This window comes from Trachurus trachurus (assembly GCF_905171665.1).
Source record: "Trachurus trachurus genome assembly, chromosome: 24".
NCBI classification, from domain to species: domain Eukaryota; kingdom Metazoa; phylum Chordata; class Actinopteri; order Carangiformes; family Carangidae; genus Trachurus; species Trachurus trachurus.
In genome coordinates this window covers 5476276-5498800 of record NC_139910.1, presented here as the reverse complement: position 1 = coordinate 5498800, position 22525 = coordinate 5476276, and the positions used below count along the sequence as shown (strand labels likewise).

Below are 22525 nucleotides of genomic sequence, written 5' to 3'. Positions count from 1 at the left end.
CAAATACTCTACTGAAAATAGCAAAGATCTTTTCATTTTAAGCCATTCTCCAAGTTGTGACTCACATCGACTTTCTCGGTCAATGATTTTATCTATAAAACGTCACATCACAATTTAATTTTCCATCTTCTGCCATTAGTCCCGAAAAACACTCAAATTACATTGATGTCAGTTTTTAAACTATAGTAAATAACAGGAGGAGGTTTTGGGGAACAACACATTCAGTACTTTCACCTTGTGCTCTGGGATATTACGATGTGTACGGACCAAATGATTAATCAAGGAGATTAGAGCTGGAACTATTAGTCAATTGATCAATTACCAGAAAATGTGCTCATAATGGATAAATTGGCTGAGTCGTTTTTCAAGGGGAAATATGTGAAAAATATTTCATCATAGCTGCTCTAACAGCACGACCTGCTGCTCCTCTTCATTCCTCATGTTATTTAAACCGAATCTCTCTTGAATTTTGGATCTCTGGCTCCAGACTTTTTTTTTTTTCTTACTAGGAGCAAAATTTTAGGAGTGCAAGCAGAAAATTAAGGTGCGCACACCATAAATCCACAAATATTCACATTTCCTTTCCATTCATGATCCTCACATGCATTGGCCTGAGAAATGTAACGACAGATTCAAGATTCTTTGAGTCGTCCCTTCCTCGTTTCACCACTGTTACACAAAAAACAGCAAATTTACTGGTTGCACATGCACAAGAAGATGAAAAATTTACTTGCATTGTCTTAAATTTTAGGGTCAGTATGGAGCCCTGCAGTTCAGACAACACAAGACATCTGAAGCCTCATAAAGTTGTGATCAATATTTTTCACAATTTCTTTGACAATTTGTGATCCTAATGATCCTAAATTCAATAAATGATCAGCTGATTTATCTATAACAAAACACAGTGCTCAGCTACAGTACAGAGGTTATAGGGGACTGTCACACCGCCACCGTGACTACACGTGGTGGGGGGAGGGGTGGGTGAAGGGTGCGGGGCTCAGGCCTCGTTGCCATGTGTGTGTGTGTGTGTGTGGGCGGGTGGAAGCATGCTGAATATTTAACTCCAGTGTTATGCCGGCGGTAATGGGCACATGGCTAATCTGCATGTGTGAAGGTCAGGGCTCTTGTTGTGTGCCGTGCGTGCGTGTGATGGGGCCATAATGGGCTCCGAGCCAACAGAGCTGAGGCCGGATTAGAAGCTCCAGGAGCGGCCTCGCCACCACCGGCGGGTGGAGGGGGGGAGGCTGTCCTCAAACAACAGAGGCACAAGCAGGGCAGTGACACCTCAAATTACTTCAAAAGGAGATAATTACCATATGTAAAGCAATTAGCTCATGTCACAGTGTTGAATGGGAGCTGAACTGTCAAGATGTCAGCGTCCCTTAGACCTTATTTATTCATTTATTTGTTGGTGCCAGCCCTGCTTGGCGACTAGTCACCTGTGCGCTTGTCTTCGTGTGTTTTATGCCCCCCTTTCTTTTGAGTGAATTGCTTTCTTGTGCATCAGAAACTCAGGAGCGTCCTGCACAATAAGGACCACCAATAAGAAACTGAACTAACTCCTTTAGTGACAGACTACAGAATGCCAAGGTGTTCCTCCAAAAGATTTTACAGGTTTGTCCAAACTATGCCTCAAAGCGTTGTATAGCTGGTGGTTTTTGATCAACCAACCGAGAGCACACAGTTTGACCAATCAACCCTCTGAAGACTGAGATCAGTTGATTAAATGAGTCAAATCTGGTGTGTTGCTGCTCGGTTGGAACAAAAACCTGCAGCCACACCGGCCCCTTCGTGGAATAGTTTGGATGTGATTTAGGAGATCCTTCTTACCTGGCACAGTGAGGTTTTTTAATGAACACTATTGTTGAGCTTTGCATTGCACTTATTTGTATTTGTAGTGTATTGCAGTGCACTTTTTTGTAGGCCATTGCCTGAGATTTTATGTGTTCATCATGTTGTGTGTTGGCTGTTCTGTAGCCCACACTGTGACATTTAATGTTCCTTCTCTGGGATTAAGAAAGTACTTCCAATTCAATTATTTATTTATATATTCACAAAACAACTTGATTATTACCCAGTCACAGCAGCTACAGTGATTACATGCATACATACATACACTCATACATACATGCAGCCCAGTGGTGTAGTCTGATTTGTTGTAGTTTTCATACCTGTATCACATGGACTATAGTTACATAGTTTTAACACAGTTGGTATACTGAAATATTAATGCATTTTCAGTGGGTATATTAAATATACCTGAATATCACATTGACGGAACCACTGATGGAGCCTCTTTCTCTTTGCAGGCCTGTGCGGCTCTGTTAACGACAGCTAAATGCTAACGCTACGTTAGCTCGTCTTAGCTTAGCACGGCGAGCTAAAAGCTAAAAGCTAAACACGGAGTCACCTTGGACCAAAGAACCAAAACCATGACTTTAACCAACTCATACGGTGGTTATTTATTCATTAAAATGTCTATAACAACTCCATTAAAATAAAAAATAAAGGCTTTATTTACTACACAGTCCAAAAAAAAAGTACATGACGTCTAAAAACTACACCTAGCTCATCTTAGCATAGCTTAGCTTAGCTTAGCTGCTACCTAGCTCGGTGTTAGCATGTTAGCCGGAACAACAAGATGACTGACTTGCCTCTCCTGTGAGTTCATCGCCAAAAAACAACAACAAGAAGCTGTGTTAATTAATTAATTAATAAATTAAATTAACAACGCGTTACTCACCTGGGACCTGTTATTACCGGGGCTCAAACCCGGGTGGTTTCTCTGTTGTTGTTGTTGTTGCTGCTGCTGTTGTTGCTGCTGTCCTACTCCTCCGCCTCCCCAGCAGCCGTACTGGGAGCCCATCATGTCTTTAGCCACCAGCCCCATGCTCGGCGGCTGCTGCGGCTGCTGCTGCTGTTGTTGCTGCTGGGCAGAGGAGGGATTATTATTATAGTCTGGATATCCACCTCCATATCCCCGCATCATCGGACTCGGGGAGGTTAATAACTGGTTTAAAGTCGGGGTAGCTCCGGATGGATGCTGCTGCTGCTGAGGCTGAGGCTGCTGCTGCTGTTGCTGCTGCGGCTGTTGCTGTTGACCCTGTCCAGGAAATCGCTGAAATCCTCCACTGCTGCTTCCAATGCCTCCTATTCCTACTCCTCCAGAAGCAGCAGCAGCAGCAGCCGGGGAGTTGGTAGCAGCCATAGCCGCTTTGCTGTGGTTAGCAGCGGCCGAGCTTCCTCCGCTGCCGCCCGGGCCCATCAGGCTGCTGCTCCCCTGGCGCGAAGGGCTCATCATGGTCCCGTAGCCCGGCCGGTAGTTCGGGTAGTGGTGGTTGGTGCTGTGCTGCTGCTGCTGCTGCTGCTGGTGCTGGTGATGATGGTGGTTATGGTGGTTATGATGGTGGTGGTTGTTGCTGTTGTAGCCTTCGTGGGAGTTGTTGTTGTGAACCTGGTGGTCCATGGTGCTGCGTGTAGCTCTACATGTAAAGTTAAGACGCCGCCGCCGCCGCTGTCGTTGCCTCCTTTTACCCGAGTCCCTGCGCTTTGTTGTCCGCCATGTTGATCAAAGCGAGAGCAGCGCAGCAGCAAGGCCCTCCTCCTCTTCCATTCCCATAATAATAATAATAATAATAATGATTAAACTCAGAGCAGAGCTGCTGGTCCCACTTGGAGGTGGTTGTTGTTGGTGGTGGTAGTAGAGGTGGTGGTGGTGGTGGTGGTGGCTGATCTCAGGCTGGCATCCATCCATCCGCTGCTCCTCCTCCTCCTCCTCCTCCTTTCCCCTCCTCCTCCTCACTCACTCTGGTTCAGATGGTATTGGTGATGATGATGGTGCTCCTCCGCTCGGCTGTTTCCCACCTGGAGGATGTTTTATTCTCCTCCATGGTGCTATATGCCTCCCCTGGATGTTGAATAAATTGTTTTCACTGCTGCTGCTGGAAAAAGTGGCTGATTATGGGATGATGATGATAGTGAGGGTGATGGAGAAGGAGGAGGTCCAATACCATTACCACCACCACCAACAACAGTACCAGCAGTAGTTCCACAACCACCGCCAAGTAATTTAACGTTAAACCCACCAAACATCACCACATTGGAGAAAAGGGACAGCTTCGGTCTGTTTTCCTCGTTTTCTCTCCCCCTTTTTCCAGCTTCTCTGGTTCTGTTCCCTAGTCTGTTCCCATCCATCCCTCCAGGATGATGCCCATTGACACCGTGTGGTTCACCTCCAGCAGGACCACCAGTTGTTCCCCCCAGTCTGATGTTCCTTGGAGAACACCAGCATCTTCTAACACCGGGATGATATGACACCTGCACACTGTGGCCAGGTGCACTTCTCCAGATATAATATTTCTTTTAAGTTATAATGCTTCTTTGATTCATCAGTTTATCCCTTTATATATATTTAAAATGTGTCATAGCCATATATAAACTCTATGAAGTGTCTCAAATATATCCGTATAAGCCATATAGGCCCTGTGTTGAATGACTCTTAATAGGGTTGAAATTAACTTTTTATTATCTATTGATTTGATTGGCTTTACCAATTAATCATTGATCAGTTAGTTGTAAGAAAATGGAAGAACCCTCAAAGCCCTCACAGTTTCCCAAAAAACCCAAGATGACATGTCCAAGTGTCATTTCCAGCAGTCCAAAACCCAATTACATTTATATTCATTGTAACTTTGAGAAGCTAAAGTTGCGGCAAGTAACTGATGATTTGACTAAATGAATGGATAGTTGATTATTGTGTCTTCCATACATTACAGATATAAGTATTCACATGCGAGTATGTTATAACATGAAATAATAATTCAACTGTTAATGGCAAGGTTTTTTTATTCAATGGAAAACAGTCACATATTCCTATACAATACACAAAATGAATAGGCCTATACAGATCTTAATATATTCATGTTACGTACACGTAGCCTATACATTTAACCTTCACATGTTACTTATCATAATAATACCATTCATAGACTTTGATTAAACCCAGTGTGATATAACGTTTTAAAATGCTAAAGCTTTTACTTTAAAACATGAATCCTTCTCTCATCACAATCTCTTATGGAGTTAATTAACGTTCTTAGTGTCGTGCTTTCCACTTTCTGTCCATGCTCCTGACGTCCTCCACAGACATAAAATGGGACATTTTACAGTTTAAACGTCAGACCTCCCACTCATTTCTCCAGAATACACTGAAAAACCATTTCCAGCGTAGCATGCACACGTCATATGGTCATTGCAAACTGATTACTCAGTAACACAACACACACAGACTACAAGTCTCCATAGGACCTTTGGAGGAATGTTATAATTAGATCATCTAACAGTGTTTGTAGGATGGCAATATATAAACTGGACATACACTTATTCATACACATGAAAACTCATGTGGAAAATGAAAAAATATAGTTCAACCCCTGCTCCATGTTTTTACTCCTCCACACACCTGGCCAATCACAGCACGAGGCCACATTCAAACCGTTCAAAACTTTAATCCTGCATGAAAAAACAAACATAAGTCCCGACAACTGATTGAGTGTGATAACTTCTAGCCCTTGTAAAAGTCGTTTCTCATGGTTTTATAAAGCCCTGGTGTCTAATAAACCTTCACATTCATGCATCTGTTATTCAGTAGTGTGTCCCAATCCATGTTATTCAGAGGCTGATTGCGTCACAGCGGCGCGACTATAGGCCGTTCAGTTTCAACAGATCCTTCCTCTCTTTCCTGTGCAACGAAGGATCCAACTGTTGGATCAGTAATAAGAAATAAAAAGACAGCACAGCAACACCAACAGAGAAGAACCAGAGGATTCAACTTGTAAATGTAAGTGTTGAGTTTCAGCTCAGTTCAACAGTTAAATGGTACAACAGTTAAAATCATCGTCCTTGAAACCTACATTTTTTGGTGGAAAAAAGTTGCATGTTGTCAAGGTTGCTAGGCTACAATAGCCACCAAATTGTCTTATTGTGGTTCAACCTTCGTAGGCCACATACTCCAAAGCAGTGGTTCTCAATGTGGGGTCCAGGGACCCCCAGGGGTCCTTGAGAGGGTTCAAGTGGGTCCCCAACTTTTTTTTTAAAAATTATTTATTCTTTCCTTTAATCCTTAAATTTAAAGAAATGTTGACCACTTTTTCTAGAATTGTTCTTGAGAAATTTTACCACTTTTCTCTGGGAAAATTTTTACTTTTGTCTATCACTTTTGGTGAAACTGTACCACTTTTTTCTAGAAATTTCTCTATAATATTTACAAAAATTCACGTCATTGGCCCTAATTTGAACATACATTGACTAAATATGTAACATTCTTCAGTCTCAGAACAAATATTTCTGGCATTTGCTTCAAAATTTTGTGCAGTGGGGGTCAGTGGTCTAATTTGTGTCAATTTAGGGGTCCTTGATGTAAAAACCGTTGAGAACCACTGCTCTAAAGGATGCAGCTTCCTTGAACTGGGTCACAACTATGCTAAATGTCAAAGAACAATGCACTGCTGACGTGTGTGACTGCCAATCTTTCATTTGGAAAGTTGCAAACATTTTCAACCGCAGCATCCCAGACAAACACTTCAACTGAAGCATAATGAGGCCTTGAAGGCATAATTTGGTTTCAATTAGCCTTTTTTTTTCTTCAGACAGACGTCATGTCCATTAGGGAAAAAATTAAGCAATATCTTTCCCATAGCGTGTTAGTTTATCTAAGCGTAGCGTTCCTACCGTACAGTCAAAATTGAAGGTGACAGTTAGCTCGGTGTGGTGTGAAGCCCCTCGTTTTTCATCCTTCACTTAAGTTTTTGTCACTTTCCGTGTGAACAGAGTGTGAATGTCGCACAATTTATCGCTTCAAGACACAAACACACATGAAGCCTCAGTGGGTCAGTGAGACAGAGGACGTACATGGACAGAACAGGTAAACACACTGTAGATGAGTTTGGACCACACTTTGTTCGACCTGGTGTGAAACAATGGGGAACCTTGTGGAGAGCATGATGGGAATCTGACATTTCTCTTTGTTTCATCATTTATTCACTGAGTCTGTTTCACTTTGGAGCTTTTAAAAAAAAAAAATCAATATAACAACTTCTTCACTCCAGCCAAGGCTAAACATCTTAAATTGAAATGGTTTCAGCATTTCCACTCAGGTTTTGTGCTGAAAATAAAAAACAGGCAGAGCAAAACGCACTTATTGATGTTCTGCTTGTGCAATCAAACAGGGAACATATTCAAATGGACCTTTTTACAGATTACGTGACTGTGCACCGAGTGTATTCAGGAAATAAATACGTAGTAATGATGTTAGTTGGTGTCATGGTCCTGGATTAGATAAAATTCATTGCAGCCACAATACGTAAATGGTGCTTAAATTACAGCAAAAAATGTCACGGACAAGGACTTGCAGCCTCTCCTACACATGAGTGCATGCATAGTGAGCTGTGTTTGTGTTTGTGAAGGGGACCCAGTGGGGACCTCCCACAGCAGCACTGGAAACAACCCAGTCAAGTCAAGCAGGGAAACTGGGTCAGAAAGCAGCAGCAGCTCTCAGGAACACTCTGATAAAAACACTGTGTTCTGCTCTGCTGCTGAAAAACGCCACGCAGACACCACACATCACACACACACGCACGCACACCACACGCTGCGTGACGTTCAGGGGCTGTGTAGAATCAGGGTCAGACTGATTTATGGAGCAGAAACCAGTCTCGAGACGGGTCTCCGGCACCGAAACATTTATCCCCACAACTTGAGAATAGAAATCTCCTTCAAACCTCATTTCACTTCGTATTTTGTCTTTGACTAGTTCTTTCGTCAGAGTCAAAAAGCTGTTTTTGTCCATCATCTGTGATAAATTAATGTCTGCTATGATATATCACTGTTTTAAATTGGCATGTTTTGCACTATTTTTTATTATTGTAGTGGACAGGTGAAAACAGTTTTGGTTGGATTTTCATAATGTCTTGCAGAATTTATGTGGTTATTGTTTTTTCTAATCACTTCACTCATCTGAGGAATAAGAGTCAACAAACTGAAAATATTCAAAAAGAATTTTATTCTTAGCTTGAATGCACATTCTGTATAACAAAGCAGAAAAAAACTGTAACTCGGTGAGTGAAAGGACATATTTTTCTTTGTGTCCGATCCAAATTTCGGCCTCATTTAATATTCAGAACATTATGGTCTTTTAAGGGTCAAACGAGATGTTTTAGCCTTTAAAAGAAGACTGAACCACCACTAGTATCTAAGGCACCAACAGAAAATGACAGTATGCTGCCCTCTGCTGGAGCTTGATAATAAATGCTGCTCTTATCTTATTTTCAAATTTGATAGAGGTTAGCTTTTTTTTCTCTCTCTTTAAATTGCAAATATATGAAAATGGAACAGGCTATCAATCAATAAACAAAAAAAAAATGTAATGGATGCTATGTGATCTGTTTATTAACCTGTTGCTTAAGATTTGCAATGACATCTAACTCCATTGACATAAAAAAAGAAAAGACATAGGGTAAAGATCAAACGAGTGACTACCAGTCAGAAAAAACCCCATAAAAGATCATCTAAATGCACAAATCCTTTCATATTATATATATATTATATTCATATTATTAAAAACAGTGACAAAGTCCTATATGGATGAAAGTATTAGTAGAACAAAAGGAAATACTACACAACTGCCCTGTTGAGGTAGTCGTCTCCGTAGTTGATGATGCATTTCAAGGCGCTGAGGATCACACAATCAGTGTCGTCACTGACATCGATTTCATCATAGTAGTTCTTGGCAGGAAAGATGCAGTTCATGGGAATACCCACATATGCAGAGAACTCCTCCATCTACATTTTAAAAATGGTAACACATCAGTTCACAAGACTTCATCATTACATTACATTACACCGTACTGCACAGCAGCCACCCCCCAAAAAAGGGGGTGGGGGGCTCCGCCTCAGTATCACGTAATTATGTGAAAAGTTTATTGCTGTAACATCTTTTTCACGTTATAACGTAAAAAATTATCAGATTAATTCAAGATATGATGTTTTCACATTATAATGAACAGATCTTTTATTTTTATTGTTTTCATAACAAAGTCATAGATACATATTAACAATAATTGGTGGTGCTACACAGAACAGTACAGGTTTTTGACATGTGACAAAAAGGACGTAGGACATACTATAATGGCACAGCGACAGAAGACAAATTGAGTAAAAACCAGGAGCAAATCACCCGAACATGGTAAGGTGCCTGTAAAATTGTGTGAAAAAGAGGATCTGCACACTTGGCTCAATGCAAGTATCTTGCAAACTTTCGGTCAGAGGACCGTACTGTCAGTACTGAGTACAATGAACAGTCTTATGTGATTCATCAAGTAACATCTGTACTACACCTGCTCAGATGGGAGATGTAGTTCAAAAGCAGTGTGTAGTCCTCTCTGCACAGCAATAGATTTCAAGTAAAGGAAACATTATGTTTTCATGTTATAACATGAAAATATCATATCTTGAAATAACGTGATACTTTCACATAATAATGTGAAAAAGATGTTGTTAAAACATGAAAAAGATTTCGTCATAAAAATACAATTTTCACGTAATTTCATGATACGTAAAGTACCTTTCTTTTTCAGTGTGGCAGCAATACACTTCCGTGGTGATCTGTGCAGTGTAAAATGACAAATGAAAACATACCTTCTCCTTCAGGTACTTGCTCCTGTAGATGTTCCTTAAATCCTTCTTGGTCTCTGGACAGGCCTCATCAACTTTGGTGACAATGGCCACTTGCGGAATCCCTGCCAAGACAACAGGCAGAAAAAAACTCCCCAAGGTGAGTGTTTGATTAATCTTACCTGGAGTGAAAAAGACGACACATCCTTACTGATTTCTACTCTCACCGAGGTGACTGGCTTCAGATCTGATGTCCCGGATTTTCTGCAGAGTTTCCTGTTTGATCGACACTAATGTGTCAGCAGGCACAACACAAACCAGAACATGCACTTTGTCGTTGTCAGCTGGAACTTCGTTGTAGAACTCACTCTCCTCAGACAATTTTGAGTCATGGTTGAACTGTAAATCAAAATAAAAGTTAATACAAGTACTGTACCAACACTGATGATCTTTTTTTTTCAAATTGAATAATGTTGGTTTAAGGTTCCTGTACCATGTAACCCTCCCTCACATGTCCCATTAGAGCCAGTTTGATGTCATCCACTAGGACACCTTTGTCTCGATCCAGGCCCAGGGTATCAGTGAAGACAAAGGGGTACACGGACCTTCTACCTTTTTGGATCACATAGGTTGAGTACTGTGAAGAAGAAATGAAGAAGGTACAAGACATATTCATCACAAGCAAGAACTAACTGATCAACATCAGTGTTGTCTTGTTTCCACAGCAGTGATTCACTAGACAAATTTTGTTTAACTTTTTTTTTTAACAACGAGGAGCACCTGAATGCAGTTCAGTTCAAATCACTGACCTGGCAAAGAGTCAGTCGTTGAGTCAAACATTGTCTCTTTTAATATGTAGCCCATATATTTTTTCTACTTTGGGAGAAGACAGTGTTGCGAGTTCTCTTTTCTGCCTTACTCAAGTCAGGGTAATCAGAGAACAAAATTCAAAGAGACAAACAAATCAAGGGAAACACAGGCGGTTATAGGTACAATTAACAGGAGTTGAAATACTGTAGTTACCTTTTTGGTGGTAAAGGTTCTTGAGAAGCTATCAACCAAAGCCAACGTATACATTCTGCCTCTCAACGCACTTTGGACTGAGTTGATGAAACTGGACTTTCCAGCTCCTCTCGGCCCGTAAAGAAGAATCCTGAGCCGCTGACCTTCACTCTGAGGTTTGTAGTCGTTCACATACTGCAGGGCTGACTCTTTGTCTCTGTTCAGGAAACATGACATCACAATTAAACAATAGCATGACAGAAATCAGAGGCTAATTGAGATCTGACTGAAAGAGGAAATTAAACAAAAAACATGCTCACTCCCACTTTATTGTCCTCCATGGAACTGGTTTTTCAGGAGTAGAAAATATTCCTCCCATTGCTTGAAAGTGAACTGTTTACTTTGAGCTGTTTAAAGAAATCAGTTTCTTTCTGTCATAAAACCAAAAAGACTTAACACCTTGGTATAAAGGATGGAGCAAGGTAAATACATTTAACATTATATTACTTTTAATACAGTATTTTTTGTGTGCAAATGTTTAACATTCAAATTGCAGCAACATTAAACAAGACAGAACAACAATTTGAACTTCATCAGAACTTAAAGCAGAAGTAAGTGGTCCGGTCGTTTTCGCTAATGCTGCGTTCCAGGTAGGCTTTTGAAACCGTAAATTGCAGCTTCAAGTCACAACTTACGACTTTGTAGCGTTCCAGGCAACCCACTCGTGTTTTTCCGACCTGTTTTACCTGTGAAAGTCACTATAACGGCCACTCGTAACTTCTGACCCGTGAACTCGTACCAGATCGAACTGGTACGACTTCACAGGTCGGAAAAACACGAGTTACGAGTTTCCTTGAACGCACCATAACAGTCCTCGTCCCTACGTCACCACATTCACGGCGTCCCTTGGCTGCACACACAGCCCTGCATGCCGTTCTCTCTCCTCATTGGATAAAAACTGTAGGATACGATAAATGTTTTCTCCTCGGCTCAGAGCAGAGCAGAGTGACTGACAGACCCGTGTTTCAGACCAAACACTCTATAGAAGTGATTGCTGTCGGAAGATATAACTATTTAAGACTTATATTAACACAAATATATCACTTACTTCTGCTTTAATTGATGAATGAATTGCCAGTTTTTCTTCTTTCTTTTTGTAATGCTTGTTTTTTCTTGAGTAATTTCTTTACCCTTTTTTACATGCATGAAGAAATCAAGCATAAATCTGATCCTGGATGCCATAATACCATCATACATACCTTTGGTGGGCTGCGACAACAAGAAAGAGCCTTACAATGTTTTATGATTGATCCTTAGAGTGTAAATGGTCAGCAGTAAGACTAGTAGTGTGTTTTATATGCAGTACAAAGTTACACCCCCACCCCTGTTCTTATACTTTGCTTTCAGTTTTATTAAATGTGACTCAACAGAATATCATCCATAGCCTCTTTGGACAATAGGAGGGGTTTTTCTGAGCATTTATATCTTTGAAGATCAAAACATTTTCAATATGCAAACTATGTGACCATGTGACAAGTTACCTTTTTGTTTTGTTTAAAAGGCAGCACAATAATACTATTCCCACCACAACTATTCCTACTATAATTACTACTGCAACTAATCAGTATTACTACTATTTATCCACCTAATCTGCCCCATGTGATAAGTAGGATAAGTAAGATTTATCTAGATCTAGATTCTTCTTTCCTAGTCCAAACTTTGTTTTGTTTTATTAGAAATCTCTCTGTTCTGTGAAAAAGTAGATTCAAGTTGCCAATTCGAGCAATTTGTGAGTTTGCTTTTTTGTTTAGTTATTTTGTCATAGCCCTCAATGATTTGAGTCAAAGCTTAACACAGCAAGCCTGATATCAACATTAACATGTTCTGATTGCTGTTAACCCCACCCTCATCAAAACTCACCAGGCAGCTACACTTCTCAAAACCTTGCTTCCTTGGAATATTTTGACCTCTGTCTTTTATCTTTGATTGATTGTTTACCTTTATGGTCTACTTACCTACTTATCTCCTTTGTTTGTCTGTCATGTGATTTCTGTGAACATATTTATTGTCACAACAGTTTCTGTGAAAACAGAACAAGCCCAACAAGTCTGACAGAAGGACCAAATGTGATAGGTGTAGTCTCTGTTCAGCTCAGTTGAATTCAGTTCAATTTCATTTTTATCCTCATTGATATTCATTCATAGCAAATACATAATGAAACTGACAGGCTGGAGCTCATACACCTACATTGTATAGGCTACCTAATGTTACACATTTCACAAATGCTGCCAACAACACTCTCACAATGAGGCCATTTAGCAGCAGCTCCACATTTCCATCCTTTCTCTGTTCATGGAAAAAAAAGGTGCTTGATAGGTGTTAATAGACTAAGTGGTCTATGTCTAGTCTGTGGGAGTTGTTGTAACCTTGAAGTTGGAGAGGTTGCATGGCCTTGAATTTGTCAGACACCACAAGACAGTGCACATCCCTCATCTTAAACCAAGTTCACAAAAACAGCCTTTGTTAAATAACTTTTAAAAGATTATTTCAACACCTTGGACTCATTTGTATAAAACAAGTGAAATCTATTCATGTATAATGCTGGGACCGTCTGTCTGGCAGAGTGTCTATGTGTAGATCACGATGCTCTTGAACAGTTCACCTGATCTAGGCTACTTAACACTTGTCAGTAGTCATACAGATATCGACAAATATTCCTTGGTTTGCACATGTGTTTTGCTATCCACAAAGACACATTTCTCATTTGTAACTTGTATTTTGGTTTTTAGAAATACATGTGTAGCCTTATTTGTAAATATATAATTTTTAGGGCTGGGACTCGATTAAAAAAATTAATCGAATTAATCAGAGGCTTTGTAATTAATTAATCGCAATTAATCGCATTTTTTTTTTTTTTGAAAAATCTGTTTATTGGCATTTGTAATTAAACACACACAAATCACAGATTCAGTAAATGTACACATTAAGCCCCCCGCCCGCCTCCCGCCACCCCGTTGTCCCAGATCCTCTAAGAGAAAAGAAAATACAGAGAAAATAATGTGATAAGGGGAAGACAAAAAAAAAAAAGTGACAGTTGAATAGACTGCTTAAAAAAAAAAAAAAAAAAATAATAGTAATAATAATAATATAAAATTAAATTAAATAAAATAAAATAAAAAGACAGCAATGGTTTAAGTTACCAGTTTTTCACCTGCATATGCAAAGATATCCTCTAGCCTACTAGTCCCAGTTTGTCACATCAGTCATGTTATCAAAATAAATCAGAAAAGGCATCCAGACCTTGTTAAACTTGTCCTTATTACCTCTCAGGGTGAATTTAATCTTTTCCAACTTAAGGTGAAACATAATGTCCCTGATCCATCTGGCATGGGATGGAGGTTTGGAGCTCTTCCAATTTAACAGTATTTGGCGACGGGCAAGTAGAGTAGTGAAAGCCACCACATTGTACATATTTAATGGCCAGACACAGTCCCCAGGTCTTACACCAAATAAAGCTATTAAAGGATGCGGATCAATAACCATACTAAAAGCTTCACTCAAGGAATTAAATATTGCAAGCCAAAATGTGCGAAGAGTGGAACATGTCCAAAACATATGTATTAAGGTCGCCGGTGCATGTTTGCACCGGTCACACGTAGGGTCAGTGCTGGGATAAATCCTAGCCAGTTTGGCCTTGGTTAGGTGAACACGGTGAACAATCTTAAATTGTATAAGGCCATATCTACTACAAGAGGAAGATGAGTGTACTTGCTTTAGGACTGACTCCCACGTATCATTGGAGAGAGGTGTGCCAAGATCCTCCTCCCAGAGAGTCCTAATATTTGTAGTGGGCTGAGGATTTATGTTAGTTAGTGTAATATATATCCTTGTGATGGCGCCCTTAAGACTTGTCTTTGTGGCTAGAAGAGTATCCAGGGCTGTCTCTGGAGGCAGCTCAGGGAAAGGGTGGTAACCCTTTCGGGCAAAGTCCCTAATCTGAAAAAAGCGGAAGTGATGTGACTGGGGTAAGCCAAATTTTTCCACCAGCTGAGCAAATGATGCAAATACCCCATCAATATACAAATCTTTAATAACTTGTATTCCGTTCCTGTGCCATGCGCGAAAAGACAGATCCAACTGGGCTGGTGTAAAGAGATGGTTTGACGCAATGGGTGCCATTAAGGAGGCTTTTTGCAGGCCGAATTGCTTCCGAAACTGTGACCAAATTTTAAGTGTATGAGCTACGACTGGATTAATGTGTGATGTAGGAATTGCTAGAGGTAAAGGGGAAGTAACTAAAGAGTGGAGAGGGAGATCATGTGCTTCCATCTTTACCCAATCAGGCGCATGCTCAGAAGGATTGCTTTGGACATGTGTGATAACTTTCTGAATATTGCTAGCCCAGTAATAGTAAAGGAGGTTGGGCATAGACATCCCACCCGATGTTTTGGGTCTTTGTAAAAAGGCCCTACCAATCCGAGGCTGCTTGCCATCCCAGATAAAATTAGAAAATATCCTATCAAGAGAATTAAACTTCTTTTTGGAAATGAATACAGGGATATTCTGGAAAAGATATATAAATTTAGGAATTATATTCATTTTAAGCAAATTAATACGCCCAGCCAATGATAACGGTAACATGCGCCAACGCTCCAAATCTTTTTTGCATTTGTCAATTAAAGGAGAAAAATTAAGTTTATATAATAGCTGAAAAGAGCGAGGGACGGTAATCCCCAGGTATTTAAAATGGGATGTTACTCTCCTGAAAGGGAACATGGAAGCAGGAATATTAAGGGCGGTGGGGTTGAGAGGGAAAACTTCACTTTTTTGCATATTGACCTTGTAACCGGAGAGTTTCCCGAACTGTTCCAACTTAGATAGAATGGACGGAAGGGACTTTGCAGGATTGGTAATATATAGGAGGAGGTCGTCTGCGTACAGTGACACCTTATGTACCTTATCACCTCGGATTATCCCCTCGAAGGTGCAACACTGTCTTAAGGAAATTGCAAGCGGCTCAATCACTAAGTCAAAAAGCAGCGGCGATAGGGGGCATCCCTGTCTCGTTCCACGGTACAAAGGGATATAGCTTGATTGCGTTTCGTTTGTTCGAACTGAGGCTAAGGGACCGCTGTAAAGTAATTTGACCCAGGAAATAAAAGTGGGTCCAAAACCGAATCTTGAAAGGGTATCGAAAAGGAAGCCCCATTCCACCCGATCAAAAGCCTTTTCTGCATCTAAGGCAACAATAATTTCAGGAGAATAAGACTCTGACTGGGTGTACAATATATCAAGAAGCCTACGGGTGTTCGAGAAGGAGTGTCGTCCTTGAACAAATCCTGTTTGATCAGGTGAAATGAGGGCTGGGAGAACCTTTTCAAGGCGCTTGGCAAGACATTTCGCGAGAATCTTACAGTCCACGTTGAGTAGACTAATTGGGCGGTAGGACTCACAGCGAAGGGGGTCTTTGTCTTTTTTAGGAATTAGACATATAGAGGCTTGCCTCAATGTTTGTGGCAGCTGGCCGTGCAGGAGGGCTTCATTGTACATATTCAAAAGTAATGGGGAAAGTTCACTAGAGAACTTTTTGAAAAATTCCACTGGGAACCCATCGGGCCCAGGTGTTTTCCCAGACTGCATGCAGTTAATGGCTTCCCGAACTTCCTCAACTGTCAATGGATTTTCAAGACTAGATCTCCAAGTATCGTTCAGCCTAGGTAGATTCAGTTCCTGATAAAAAGAGTCTGCTTCTAAGGGGCCGGTAGTGCACTCTGAAGTATATAATTTACCATAGTACTCAGCAAACGTGTCATTAATTTGTTTGTGGTCAGTGACCATGGAGCCTGAGGTGGTCTGTATTTGAGTTATTTGACGCGGCATGTATGACTGTCGAGCTTGGTGAGCCAAAAGTCTGCCTGCTTTGTCCCCAAATTCATACACAGTATGCCTGGCCCTTAGAAGCAGGTGCTCAGCCTTGGCGGTTGAGGCTAGATCAAACTCGGTTTGAAGAAGAATCCTCTTCTGATAGAGTTCAGGAGTAGGTGAGGTTGCATACTGTGCATCTAACTGGGCTATATTATCACTGAGTTCCTTTAATTTAGAAATGTTTTCTTTTTTACTGTGGGAAGTGAAACTAAAAATCTGGCCACGCAGGAAGGCTTTTAAGGTCTCCCAAAGAATACCATGAGAGATATCTGGCGTGGCATTTGTTTCAATAAGGAACTTTATCTGAGTGCTTACAAATTTTGTAAATTTAGAGTCTGAGAGTAAAAGAGAGTTCAAGCGCCATGCTCTGCATGCAGGGGGTTGCTCAGGGAAAGACAATTCGAAAGAGAGTGGGGCGTGATCGGAGATAACTATACTATGATATGTGATGTGGTCTATAAGGGGAATAAGCCGAGTGTCAAGCAAGAAATAATCAATTCGAGAGTAAGTACTATGAACTGGCGAGAAAAAAGAAAACGCTCTACCAGTTGGAAAATTAAACCTCCAGGGTTCGAACAGCCCGTATTGTTCTATATAGTTATGAATGACTTTGGCTGACTTGGAAAGCGGTCCAGGTTTGGCAGTGGAGCGGTCTAGCTCAGGACAAAGAACGCAATTAAAGTCCCCACCAATAATTAAGTTATGAACATCAACATCGGGCAGGGCTGAAAAAAAGGATTTCATAAAAGCCTCATCGTCCCAGTTAGGAGCGTATATGTTTGCTAGAATTACAGATTTATTAAGGAGTTTACCAGTGACTATCACATATCTACCGCTTGGGTCGGCCACAATTTTCTCAGCTGTGAATGAAATATCTTTGTGGATGAGTATAGCAGTGCCTCTGGCCTTGGAGTTGAATCTCGAGTGAAAGACCTCCCCAACCCAGCTTCTACGAATTCTATTAACATCAGCGTTGCGAAAGTGTGTTTCTTGTAGAAACGCTATGCCCACATGCAACTGAGAGAGATGGGCCAGTACTCTATTCCTTTTAACTGGGTGGTTTAAGCCCTTTACATTCCAAGAGATCAAATTGAGCTTTCTATTCTTAACCCCAGTCATTTTGTTCAATAAGAAATCGATGGAGGTGAGTATAGCTGGTATTCTTATGGTGAAAAACTTTAAGTAGTGCAAAACAAAAAAACGTGAAAAGAAAAGAAAAAGGGAAAAAAAACAAAGAAACACAATCCAGAGGATATGCCCCCCACCCCACCATAGCACTTACCCAAACTAAGTGCTGTACTTAACCAACGACTACAAAAGCTTCTAAGATGCATTAAACCTAACATGCATCTTAGCACTCCTCACTCAAAAATTGTAAGTGACAACTTATATCATCATCATGAAACCAAGAAATGATGATAATCATGGTAATTTTGCAATAAAGGATAGACATTTACTTTACTGAGAACTTAGCATAACTTTGCAAAGTTGCAAAACATGTCTTTAGTAAAACGGATCACACATCTGTGAGAAAAAAAAAAAAAAAAAAAAAATAAGCCCTCTCTTTTTCCTTTTTCGCTAGTAGCCTACACAAACAAGAAAGTGAGAGGGGCTGGGATCAGTCTACATCGTCGGTGGTCCGACACGAATAATAAACTGAGCCAGTGCAATGGTAACTTTAAGTTGTTTGTCAAATGCATAAAAATAAAAAATAAAAACAGTGAAATTAAACTGGTCTCATATGTCAACTTTCAATATAATATCACAGCAGTTCGACACGGACTAGTAAACATAGCACCACTTACAGACTGTGACCAGGGGGAATAATCTCCAACAGTGCACACATTTCAGCGGTCAAAAATGAGGAAACCAGCCGGTTAGTCCTCTAATGCGGGCATATCGTCGCTCCCCGCGGCCGCCGGAGCTTCCCCCGTCTTCTGGATATTTGCTTTGGCAAAGGCGGCTGCATCCTGCGGTGACTTGAACTCGTGTTTGGACCCGTTATATGTGAACCGGAGGGTTGCAGGATATGCGAGCGAGTATTTCACGCCAGCCTCCTGAAGTTGTTTCTTTACTGGGTTGAAAGCCGCTCTCCTTCGGACCAGGTCAATGCTGAGGTCAGGATAAAAGCTGATCTTCTGCCCCCGGTATGTCAGCTGACCAGCTCGCTCCCAGGATAAGCGTAGGATCCGTTCCTTGGTCCGGTAATGATGTAGACGGGCGATCATGGCTCGCGGGGGCCCGTTTTGCTGCGGCGGTCTGAGGGCGCGGTGAGCGCGGTCCACTTCTGGTTTATGAGGGAAGCTGTCCTCCCCGAATACCTCCACCAGGAAAGTTTCCATGAAGGTGGTGGGATGACCGCCTTCAATTTTTTCCGGAAGACCAACAACTCTGATGTTCTGCCTTCGTGACCTGTTCTCCTGGTCATCCACGTGAGCACGGAGCTTTTCATTTTCAGCCTTCAAATCAGCATATGAGCGCTCCAGCGCGGTGACTCTGCCATCCACGTCGTTTAAACCTTCTTCCACCTCCTGGATTTTAACGACGTGAGATGAGACTGTGGACTGCAGCGTGGCAACCGTGCAACGAAGCTCCGACAGGATCTCGTCTTTCATGTGGTCGAGCAGTCCCTTCAAATCTTCACGGGTGAGTTGCGAGCTCGTGCTAGCCCCAGCTTCTGTAGCTTCGCCGGAGTAGCTACAGCTAGCTGCGGTCTCGCTCGACTGGGCCAAAGACGACTGGGTTGCTCTCGTGTTGGGTCTTCCGCTCATCATGAAGTCCTGCTGTTTGCCGAGTCTTACAACAAAGTTCTACACACCAAAATGTGTGTGTGTGGTTCGGATAATTTGATGATAAAAGTAAATAAATCTCGAAACAGGTGAGGAGCGCAGGAGTGTGCGTCTTCACTCCGCCATGACACCGGAAACTCTCTTAATCGCATTTTAATCGCATATAAATATTTGACCTGAGAACAGTGAGAAGCATTTTTTTTTCCACATGGATTTTAGTATACCATTGAATGACTGAATACATAAGCTTAAGCATTCAAGGTGGTACTTAAAGCAGAAGTAAGCGATCCGGTCGTTTTGGCTAATGCTGCGTTCCAGGTAGGCTTCTGAAACCGTAAATGACAGCTTCAAGTCACAACTCACGACTTTGTAGCGTTTCAGGCAACCCACTCGTGTTTTTCCGACCTGTTTTACCTGTGAAAGTCACTATAACGGCCACTCGTAACTTCCGACTCGTGAACTCGTACCAGATTGAACTGGTATGACTTCACAGGTCGGAAAAACACGAGTTACGAGTTTCCTTGAACGCACCATAACAGTCCTCGTCGCTACGTCACCACATTCACGGCGTTCCTTGGCTGCACACACAGCCCTTCATGCCGTTCTCTCTCCTCATTGGATAAAACTTGTAGGATACGATAAATGTTTTCTCCTCGGCTCAGAGCAGAGCAGAGGGACTGAGAGACCCGTGTTTCAGACCAAACACTCTATGTAAGTGTGACAGTTGAGGTTCCTGTCACTATGCCTCCAATTGATCATGTGCCCTGGCTACTTGGCCAAAGGGATGTCCCTTTGGGTGACTGGCAAGCACGCATGACTCTTACCCGGGAGGTGTGGGTTCAATCCCCGCCCGGGCCCTCTTCACCTTGCCACATTCTGGCGTTGTTGGCAGGATCCATGTAGCACTAGGGGTGGGTCCATGGATTCCTAATGTGTGGCAGCCTGCGCGGAAGCACGAGGACGTGCTTGTGAAAAGAGGGGGAGAGATGTGACAGTTGAGGTTCCTGTCACTATGCCTCCAATTGATCATGTGCCCTGGCTACTTGGCCAAAGGGATGTCCCTTTGGGTGACTGGCAAGCGCGCATGACTCTTACCCGGGAGGTGTGGGTTCAATCCCCGCCCGGGCCCTCTTCACCTTGCCACATAAGTGATTGCTGTCGGAAGATATAACTATTTAAGACTTATATTAACACAAATATATCACTTACTTCTGCTTTAACCAAGACCAACAGACTAGGGATGCAAATTATCGATTAATTCATTAATGGATATTTGATACATACAGATTAAATGGTCTTTCCTTCCAATACACTATGATGATTACTGTAGTATTTAACTAGGCTACTTAAATCACAGTAGCATAAACTGATTTGTTGAACTCAGCCTGATGTAAACATTAATAAAACTCAGTAACCAATCACACAGGCAGCTCCATGTTGTCCCTGTGTGATGTTCAGGGACAGGTCAGGACAGTCTGAAGACAGACAGCTCTGAGGGTGAAGTCCTATCATAATGAGATGAGATGCACCTGTGACAGTGACAGGTCATAGATATAGCGCTGCAGCTGAGCAATTAGCGCGATATAGCGCATTTAGCGTGCGCCCGTGTCTGTGTATCTATGTGCAGGCAGAGATCAGAGATGGTGTTTTAAATAACCATGCTAGCGTTTCACCAGCTCTCATCTCTGCCAGTCAGCCTCTCAAACTGCCGCCTCTCTCGCGTGCGGGCGCACCGCACATAGACACACGTGAGAAAAAAACAAACAATTTTTTTTTTAAAAGTGCGATTAAAATGCGTTAATTTTTTTTAACGCGTTAATTTTTGTGTAGTTAAAGGGATAGTTCACCCTAGAATGATATTTCGCTCATTATCTACTCACCCTCATGTGGACTAAGGGCTGGAAGAATTATCAGAGTCCACCGTCCCTTCTCTGAGTTACAGGGGGTCTTGGCGTAGCAGTGCATTTCAATGCAACGGTTGCAAAGGGACACCGGAGCTCTTCGTAAAAAAACACACACAAAAAAACATCCAAATACCTCCATGATGCTCGTATGTAATGTCCGTCTTGTGCTGAAGCCCCAAATTGCGTAATTGTCCCGAAAAAAATTAAATAAGTCCACATTCCAAGCATGTTTGTAGCATTAGCTCCTAGTGTTTGTTGTCCGGTCTTCCGCTGCCAGCGCGCATGCGCAAGGTTCGCACTGATACTGAGACCGACTGAGACTCGAGTCGGTCTCAGTGCGAACCTTGCGCATGCGCGCTGGCAGCGGAAGACCGGACAACAGCTAATGCTACAAACATGCTTGGAATGTGGACTTATTTAATTTTTTTCGGGACAATTACGCAATTTGGGGCTTCAGCACAAGACGGACATTACATACGAGCATCATGGAGGTATTTGGATGTTTTTTTGTGTGTGTTTTTTTACGAAGAGCTCTGGTGTCCCTTTGCAACCGTTGCATTGAAATGCACTGCTACGCCAAGACCCCCTGTAACTCAGAGAAGGGACGGTGGACTCTGATAATTCTTCCAGCCCTTAGTCAACATGAGGGTGAGTAGATAATGAGCGAAATATCATTCTAGGGTGAACTATCCCTTTAATTAATCGTAATTAATGCGTTAAAGTCCCGGCCCTAATAATTTTCAATTTGTAAAAACAAAAAAGCCATTTGTAAAATTGAGAATTCAGTTTGTTAAGTGTGATTCAGCATTTGTGGGTCACCAATCACACACACGCATCTCTTTCCTCAGTGACGTATTTCTGAGACATTCTTGTCGAGATCATAGATGTATTGTATTATCATAGATCCATGGTCGAGATCCACACAGATCCACAAACCAACAGCTGGTGATTCACAAATGGCCCGTCCAGGGGGCAGTGTTGCAAAGAAGATTGCCGCTGGACTATCTCGAGAAGTAATTTTAATTCCCACTGTTGATACATCACTTTATCATGCAAGTAAGTAACTGTTTAGATCCCCAATATATGGTTAGTTTATCCAAATGAAGCCTGTTGGGACGTTTGCTCCGCCGTTTGCAGAGCAGTGAAGCTCCACCAGTGCTGTGGGAGCAATGATTGGGGCCAGTGGCCGGCTCATCACAGAGGCAAGAGTGGGGTTGCTAAGGTGGTCATTCAAAG

At 41.9% G+C, this 22525-nt stretch overlaps 2 protein-coding genes across 2 annotated transcripts in view; both read right to left on the bottom strand.

Annotated features, from left to right (window-relative positions):
- The window catches only part of LOC311007651 (AT-rich interactive domain-containing protein 1B-like), a 66136-nt gene extending 62447 nt beyond the window's left edge, over positions 1-3689 (bottom strand). The window contains exon 1 of the mRNA XM_084000909.1: positions 2744-3689. Coding sequence (XP_083857035.1) covers positions 2744-3466 — 723 coding nt within the window. The 5' untranslated portion in view covers positions 3467-3689. The remainder of the gene's footprint in view (positions 1-2743) is intronic.
- A 4981-nt stretch (positions 3690-8670) lies between these two features.
- LOC311007117 (interferon-induced protein 44-like) lies at positions 8671-10339 on the bottom strand (the record flags this gene model as incomplete). The annotated part of the gene is made up of 4 exons (XM_084000205.1): positions 8671-8838; positions 9694-9794; positions 9897-10068; positions 10163-10339. 4 exons carry the CDS (start codon positions 10337-10339, stop codon positions 8671-8673), a joined length of 618 nt encoding a protein of 205 aa, XP_083856331.1.
- Between the last annotated feature and the right edge of the window lie 12186 nt (positions 10340-22525).